Raw genomic sequence first — 9198 nt, 5'->3', positions numbered from 1 at the left:
AGACCATGTTTTTAAGTTCACTAAAAAAACACAATATCTTGTGAGAGCATCTATGTTGATTGGGCAAGTTGGAAAGAAGCGTTATTCGGCATAAATAGCGTATGCCTAACATTTGCCTTAATCTCTAGTTATGATATAACATCGACCAGTCTCTGTCTGCTTTGAAGAAGCGCACAGTCTAAATCTTGATATTTGTTGTTTAACATTTTTATAGGTATACGAGCTAAACATATTGCAGTACGCGAATTTCGTATTAACATTGTATAGACAAATAAAAACGATTGATTATTATGTGTCTGCAGCCAATTTTGGTAATCTCATACATGATTGAATCAAGCGTGATGAAATCTGAAACATTATGTTTTTCTTAAAAAGAATAATCCATGTTTAAATCAGGCTTATGTAGGTCAAACACTAGGGCTGCTGGTGCAATCTTTAAAAACTCTTCATATCACTTAAGGCCACATTCATGACTCAATCTTGCAGAAACTTCGTCTAAATGTTTATCTTCAATCTTGAAGTGATCTACGACGACTTTGAATCTGCATCATATACGTCAAAAGATCACCCGGTCAGTTCATATAAATCAATGGTACAATATAACAAGTGTATGACTCAATCTTGACGAGCATTGGTCGGGATGTGTATATTTTGACATTATCTTGGGTGTATTTAAATTTGTTTGAAGTTCGTCCATAACGAAGGTACACCAAATCATACTTAAGAAAAAAGATTGGTATCAATCTAGAAGCGACATTCATGGTTTGATTTGCATTAAAGTTCGTCAGAGTGCATAGCTTTGTGATTAAATGGTGAGTTCAAATCTGGGTGTGTCCAGCAATTACATAACTATGTCAAACCTTATAAACAATTGTAACCACTCGTAGAGCCATTAGTATGACCCAATCATGATGAAACATTGTCAGAATGTTTATCTTGGCGATTCTAAATGTAGGCCACATGCGTCGATACACTAGTTCGTCAGGTAAAATCTTGTGCCCACTCTATAAACAACAATAATATGAATGCCAAAGTGTATAAATGTGTATTTTGATAATACCCAGGTCAAATTTGAACCGCGTAACATTCATCCAAAAACTAGACCTAATGACATCATATTAGAACGACGTTGTTAAGACTCTTAAAGTCAACTTTATCAAAACATCGCGATTTATCTTGGTCAGAATGTATATCTTGATATTAAATACGCTAATTTCAAATAAAGACCACGTCTGTCAAGAATATAGTTTATCAATTTTAATCTAAGAATAACCGTGTTACCACTTAGAACCTAATTGAATGTCTAAATCTTGTTGAAAGTTGGTCAGAATATTTATCTTGTCAACATCTTGATCCAGGTCAGATCTTATGCACGTGCAACCAAAACACTGATTCCCCAGATTTCGAATAATACAACTCCTGGGAGCATATGTTTCACTCAATCATGATAAATAATCACCAATTGCTTATTTTACAGGGTCCATGGGATGTTTGACAATTGATCAAGTATTGTAAAAACAATATCGCCATGTCAAGTCCTTCATTTGGTTAACCATATACTTAGCTGAGCGGTTTAATGTCATCAAGGTTATCTTGATTTGTTTTGCAACATCTTAACTGCGATTCAAAACATGTCTCTTCGTTTACTTTGTGATTGTATTAGTGAATATACACGTAATCACGATCTATGAACTTGGACAGGGATGAACTTGTAAAAGCTATACAACTAAATAATTATTGTTCATAATAGAGTGAACATGAAAATTAATGTAAACATATTGAATCATATATTGTTTATCTATTGCTGTTTTAGCATTCGGAGTGGCATTGAACAAGACCTGTTACAATGACACAAACTGTACCGGGACACCCAATTCTAGCACGTGTGTTGACACGGATGGTAAAAATGGACCAGACACCTGCGTGTGCAGTACAGGATTTAGCCCAAATGCCCAAAACACTTCGTGCATAGGTGCTTTGTATTTTTAAACGTTATTATGCACAAATGTTTAAAAAAACATGAAATCGATGGCATTTGTTTAAAAGTTCGTTCCATGTATATTCGATCACACAATTAAAAGTGAAAATTAAAAAAAAGGATCAGATGCGGATAAAATAATTCATTTGTTGTTATAAAAGCTGTTTCTATCTTTTGTGTTTCATTCGTTCTCCTAATAGGTGCTTTGCGGACATGTTTGTTTACATCAAGTTGTGTTTCCATACATACTGGCCTAGATTTCAAACAATTAATTGTTTATTTAAATGAACAAGGTTAACGCAATTGAATCTTATATTTTTATTGCGATGAACTTGAACAGGCAGGCTTAATTCTACAAAACTATTGTATATTTTTTGCTGATTGTTGGCAGATAATTATTCACCAGAGACTTATAAATATATGAAGGCGAACGAATTCCAATGACATCGCTAAACGATATTCTTTTGAAAAGTTTTGCCTATGTTTTGTCTATAGCACACGGTTATCTCAACGGGGCGTGTGCAAGTCATGCCGATTGTGTCGGATCCGCGCACGCTGGCACATGCACATCCGGTACTTGTGAGTGTGACGTTGGGTATGCAGTAAAGACTGGCAGATCAACATGCGAAAGTATATAAGTGTCTATTAAAATAGTTATACTTTTAAACAATGTATATCGTGTTTGGTCTATTTTTGTTTTCTTTGTGAATTATAGTTTTCATATTATCATTTGTGTATTAAATGAATCAAAACATGTTATTAAAATAAACAAATTGAACTATTGGGAATAAAGTATGCAAGTGAAGAGTTTTGAGTTACTTTATATTTATGTTTTTCTTAGGAAATAAATGGCTACTCAGACAAAGACTCAAAGAGTAATACATTAATTAACATAAACCATTATTTACAAATTATCATCAAATAACAACACATATCAATGTAGTAACTGGAATCTCAGTTGCAGTTGGATATCTGGAAGGTGGATGCGCTTACAATACATCATGTACATATACAGAGAATGCTGATATGTGTGTAGACCACAAGTGTAAATGCAACCCTGGGTATACGGCTAGGGCTGGAAACACATCCTGCGTTGGTAATGTACTTGAAAACTGACGTGTGTTCTTTAAACATCCAAATCAAATTAATTGAATTGGTAATACGGTAAACAAAAAACATGTTACAAATAAACTGGTTATTTCTTATATAAACTTAATACGAACTTTCGCTAAATGGTCTCATAGCTTAAACTACGATTTGTTTGTGTGTTGTCTGTTAAGAGAACAGGAATAGTTGATCTCTCGTTGCACATCGCATTTTCATATATATAACGATTAACTTATACTATATTTGAATAAACATGTAAATAAAACAAATAAATTTTTGGTCCAATGCGTGTCTGGCGTTATGTTGTACAAGATAATTTATTGTATTATGATTATTACTCTTCAGTAGGATTACTTTTGTTAAAACCCTTGAAGGCCATCATCAATCGTGTTATTAAAAATTACATATAATATGTTTTCTTTTTAAGTGTTAACAAGTTGTTTCTGACTGATGCTAAAAATTTAAAAATAATTCTGGCTGTGTTTCATTGTGTTTTCTTAAAAACATAAACTTTTCATACCTTTTTTTTGAAAAGGGATTTAGCGCCATTAATAATTAAAAATGAGTTTATGTCATATTAAACTTGTTGCAGCTGACGGCGCTCTTGGCGGAGTTTGTGCGGACCATGCCAACTGCACAAAGACAGCTAAAGCAGGCATCTGCATGTGTGGGAAATGTGTTTGTAACCCTGGATACACCGTAAACGCCCACGAAACAGAATGCAATGCAGGTAAACGGTTGGATTGGTTAGATTTTTGTTAAACCAATGTATTTGGTATTAATTAATCAATAACCCATTTATTAATAAATGTTGATGTTATTTTTTGTAAATTGATTCTACCTTTTTTAAAAGACTGTCACGAGATTGTTTTTAATTTTGATTAAAACTAACCAATTTGTATCATATGCTCTATTTGCCTTGCAACAATACAAATATATCATATGGTTTAGGAAAATATTGTGATTTTTGTACTTTTTTATCTCACTTTAGCAACCGGGTCGTCTTTGATATTTTTTGCAATTTCATCAAGTCCTTAAAAAATTTAATACTGACATGTATAACTGTTTGTAGTTGGTTTGTTTTCATTTGCTTAAGTTTTATAATAACGAATATCCCTTATGTATTCCAAACATTCTTTTACAGGGGGAGTGGCTATGGCGTCAGCTTGGATAGTGCTGTTAACTGTGATGTTTGAAATATTCACTACTCTGTAATGCGTCAAGAAAGCAGCATAGACGATTCTTATGGGCTAACTTTTTTCTATAGACATATTTGTGCGTTGACTTTTTATTGTATCATTTATTAAATTGTAATGAAAACTGTTTGATATAAATTAATCAGCTGATTGATTTGAGTATTTATTGATTCAATCTTTGCTTTAGAAGTAGTTAAAAATCAACGCGTTTATTAAAACATCGTGGTTGTTTTTTGTATGATAGTATGCTTTGACTCATACTTAATTAACCATTTAAAAATCGGAAACCACTTGCTGGTTTGGAAAGTAATTTTCCAGATGTAAATGCTCCTTGTATCTGTTATCTGAATGTCCTTCGTATTTCCCATTTCTTTACTTTGTTTCCGACGCCTTGTTATCCTAGGGGATACCATGATTTATCCAAATAGATAAAAGGCGTACTGAATAGACCGAGCGTATTTCCTTTTGAAGTGTATGAGACCTCTACAGAAAAGAGGATGAACGAACGTGATTCAAATATAGGGTCAAACAAGATTTCAACATCTCTATACATATCGTAATTATAGCAAAGTCATGTGTGCTGACATTTTTTTAAAAATCGATAAATTTTTATTAAGGTGTAATGACATTGTATATGATAGAATTTAAGCGTTACTATTCTATGCCACGTTCTTTCATTGCAACCGCATTGATGAGTATTTGTAACAAGAGGACCAAAATGGCTTAGTTGAAAAATTAGTACTTTAGAGCATATTAGATTGGTTCTCTTCTGTTTACTTTGCAGTGTGAGCATAGGATTAATTCTTATTGAGTACTGTCCATTTGCATGGGTTTTTTGCAATGCAAACATTAGCAAGTAATGCTAATTCTACATGCATGTACAAGGTTTTTGTAAGATTTGGACCTTGTGACCAAGATTATGACCCCAAATGACCCAATGTTAAACTTTGCCTAGATATCATAAAGAAAAAAAATCCTGGTCAAGTATCATCATTATTTGACCAAAACTATGGCGTATGGAGTGTTTACGAGATTTTTTGTAAGATTTGACCTGGTGACCTATATTTTGACCCCTCATGACCAAACATCAAACTTTGCTTACGAAAATGAATATAATGACCAAGGTTCATAAAATCTGAAACAAACTTGTGACCTCGAGAGTGTTTACAAAGATTTTGTATAATATAATGAAAAAAGAGGGCAATTATTCTGGCATTTGGTATGCGAATTATCTCATTATCAAACTTGACTGAGATCTTGTGGCCATATAGCTTCTCAGCAACTTAGATAAAGAATGCTTGAGGAATGCGAATGTGAGTGTTTAAAAACAAAATGTGGACGGACGGACTACGGACAAAGACCGATCCTTAAACCTCACCTGAGCAATCAGGTGAGATAAAAAGTTTTTTTTTCACCGATCTGAGCCATTTTCCATCCGAGATATCAATAAAACCAATGTCTTGACTAAGTTTCACGATGATTAGGCAAAAAGTGACTTCTAGAGTGTTCACAAGGTTTCTCTATAGTCATATAAGGAAAACTGCAACGCCCCCAACCCTGTCGGCCATGTTTTTAGACAGATCGGGACCATTTTCAAACTCATCTGAGAAATAAATAAAACCAATGTTTAAACCAATGTTCTGACCAAATTTCATGACAATTGGGCCAAATATGTTACTTCAAGAGTGTTCACATGTTTTCACTATATACACATAGAGAAAACTGCCCCGCCCAATGGCGGCCATGTTTTTTCACTGATCTGGACCATTTTCGAACTCGTCCGAGATATCAATAAAACAAATGGTTTGAGCAAGTTTCATACTGATTGGACAAAAAGTGTGACCTCTTGACTGTTTACTAACTGTTTTACTATATCAATATAAAGAAAACAGCCCCGTCCCTCTGGCAGCCATTTTTTTGCAACAGACCGGAACCATTTTCAAAACTTAACTCACGTATCTAGCAAACAAATGTTCTGACCAAATTTTATGAAGATTTGACCAAAAATTTGACCTCAAGTGTTCACATATTCTCACTATATAGAGATAGAGAAAACCGCCCCGCCCCCTGGTGGCCATGTTTTTTCACCGATCTGGACCATTTTTGAACTCGTCCGAGATATCAATAAAACCAATGTTTTGACGAAGTTCCATGATGACTTGGCAAACATTGTGACTTCAAGAGTGTTCGCAGGGTTTTTCTATAGCTAAATATAAATGGCGGCCATGTTTTTTAACGGACCGGAACCACTTTTCAACTCAACCAACATATTATTAAGACAAACATTTTGACAAAGTTACATGAAGATAGGGCATAAAATGTGACATAGACAGTGTTTTCAAGGTTTTTCTTTTTTGACCTAGTGACCTAGTTTTGTAACCCAGCATGACCCAGTTTCAAACTCGATCGAGTTATCATTGGAACAAATCTTCTGACCAAGATTCATGAAGATCGGACAAGAAATGTGGCCTCTTGAGTGTTTACAAGGTTTCTCTATAGCAAAATAAAGACAACTGTCCCGCCCACAGGCGGCCATGTTTTTCAACGGACCAGAATTACTTTTGAACTCAACTTACATATCATTAAGCCAAACATTTTGACAAAGTTACATGAATAATGGGCATGAAATGTGACTTCTACAGTGTTTACAATGTGTTTTTTTGCCTAGTGACCTAGTTTTTGACCTAGCATGACCCAGTTTCGAAGTCTGTGGAGGAATCATTGCGAAAAATCTTCTGACTATGTTTCATGAAGATCGGACAAGAAATGTGGCCTCTAGAGTGTTTACAAGGTATCTCTATAGCCAAATAAAAACAACTCCCGCCCACTGCCGACCATGTTTTTCAACGGACCGGAACCACTTTTGAACTCAACCAACATATCATTAAGACATACATTTTGACAAAGTTGCATGAAGATTGGACATTAAATGTGCCTTTTACAGTGTTAACATTTTTTTCTTATTTTACCTAGTGACCTAGTTTTTGACCCAGCATGACCCAGTTTCAAACTCGATCGAGGTATCATTGCGACAAATCTTCTGACCAAGTTTCATGAAGGCCTACTGGCGGCCATGTTTTTCAATGGACCGGAACCACTTTTAAACTCAACCAACATATCATTAAGACAAACATTTTGAAAAAATGTACATGAAGATTGGGCATGAAATGTGACTTCTACAGTGTATACAAGGCTTTTCCTGATCTTTTGATCTAGTGACCTAGTGTTTGACCCAGCATAACCCAGTTTCGAACTCGATCGAGGTATCATTGGGACAAATCTTCTGACCAAGTTTCATGAAGATCAGACAAGAAATGTGGCCTCTAGAGTGTTTACAAACTAAAAGTGGACGACGGACAAAGACCGCTCATAAAGTCTCACCTGAGCAATCAGGTGAGCTAAAAATTAAAATTGTCGGCATTAGATGGAAAAGATCTCATGTATAACGTATTCAATTGTAAGACTCAAACGTTCGTGCGTTAGTCACAGAGTTGCGTATCTAGCTTTTTAAAATGCGCCGTAATGTGTACCTGTATACATGTGTGGGTTTTACAATTCACAACACAAACAATATGTACAAAATCAGATATAAATAAAATTATTCTCATACATAAATTTGCTTATGTTGATTTAAATTTAATATATTTTCAAATTTATTTTTTGGTCAAAGATTTGTTTTCCAGCTGATTAATCAATATTGATTTTAACAACGAAAATCTGTCCAATTATTGGATTTGGATGCATATATACTAATCTTGCAAAATGTATCGTCACTTATTGTATTACAATACAATGTATTACCTACTCACCCGGGATCAATAAAGTTGATACTTTGGGTCAATATGATCAAATGCCAGGTGGCATTACATTACTAACAATTAATCATTGACAGAGGAGTGATTAGTGAATGACACTAGGTTCATTATTAAAATGTATTAACGTACAAATTTGTTTTAAATGGAATTTACTTAAGTATCTTGTTCTTTTGTTTCTAGCGATGTATAGAAATATGAATTTAAAAAAAGAATACTAAATAATTATCTATTATTTAAACAATATATTAACTATATTTAATTCGTTCATTAATCATTCAGTTTATTTGCTACCCAATATATATTTTTTTTTTCCCTCAATACATTCAGTTATCATTTATGAATGTATTTATTTGTTGATTTATTCATGTTTGATCCGCATATTTGTTCACTCGAATATCCTTATTTATTTATGTTTCAATGTATTTATGTGTGTATAATATTGGTTTATATATGGCGTATTGAAATGAAGTTCCGAAAGAGTGCAAGAGAGCAGGTTAGTCTACTGAATATTAAAAGAAGAGAGAGAAAAAGAAGAATGGGATGAAGGCGCGATTAAGAATCGATAGAACGAGTGAATGAATTAAAAACTAGTACAGATAAACACTATAAATAAAATTTACATCCATGTCGGTTCGTTTATGACTCGCTTAATCAATTAAAATTGCATTTATTATCATACCCAAAATGAATTTTAGTGAATATCGATGGGAGAATGTAAAATTGTAGATTGTCTTTTAAATGAAATCAACTAAGAAACGAAGAAATGGTACCAGGAACAAAAAAAGACAAAGGAATCAAGAAGGTCAAGCTAGGTATACTTTGTAATGCTTTGTAACAATAATATAAATGCCATAGAGCGTACAATATGAAGCAATTGGTCTGCAATATAATAAGACAAAAATTCTCATACGTGCAATTAATTCGAACTATTTTTTTTCAACTTTTTATTATAACACAGTTTCCTACTTGCTTGACATTAATAATCGGTTTACAATGTTTTAATGATAGTAAGCATGAAAGAAAATATGCATTATAACGAATATTAAATTGGATAGGACGGTTGTGAATGACACTTCATGCCTTGTTTAATCCTTCGTTGAGT

At 33.6% G+C, this 9198-nt stretch overlaps 1 protein-coding gene across 1 annotated transcript; it reads left to right on the top strand.

Moving 5' to 3' along the window:
- The first annotated feature begins 960 nt into the window (after positions 1-960).
- LOC127839974 (tenascin-like) lies at positions 961-4435 on the top strand. The gene is made up of 6 exons (XM_052368364.1): positions 961-985; positions 1814-1972; positions 2474-2608; positions 2937-3074; positions 3678-3815; positions 4230-4435. Exons 1-6 carry the CDS (start codon positions 961-963, stop codon positions 4298-4300), a joined length of 666 nt encoding a protein of 221 aa, XP_052224324.1. The 3' UTR covers positions 4301-4435.
- Positions 4436-9198: the final 4763 nt, after the last annotated feature.

The sequence above is a fragment of the Dreissena polymorpha genome, chromosome 7 (genome assembly GCF_020536995.1).
Source record: "Dreissena polymorpha isolate Duluth1 chromosome 7, UMN_Dpol_1.0, whole genome shotgun sequence".
Lineage (NCBI taxonomy): Eukaryota > Metazoa > Mollusca > Bivalvia > Myida > Dreissenidae > Dreissena > Dreissena polymorpha.
The sequence above is the reverse complement of the archived record's forward strand: the minus strand, read 5'-3'. Positions and strand labels throughout refer to the sequence as shown.

Excerpts from the sequence above, each read along its gene's own strand:
- LOC127839974 (XM_052368364.1), top strand. The coding sequence starts at position 961 with ATGCGTCGATACACTAGTTCGTCAG. Across the intron at positions 3,075-3,677 it reads TGGAAACACATCCTGCGTTG|CTGACGGCGCTCTTGGCGGA; the intron begins GTAATGTACTTG and ends AACTTGTTGCAG. Across the intron at positions 3,816-4,229 it reads CGAAACAGAATGCAATGCAG|GGGGAGTGGCTATGGCGTCA; the intron begins GTAAACGGTTGG and ends ATTCTTTTACAG.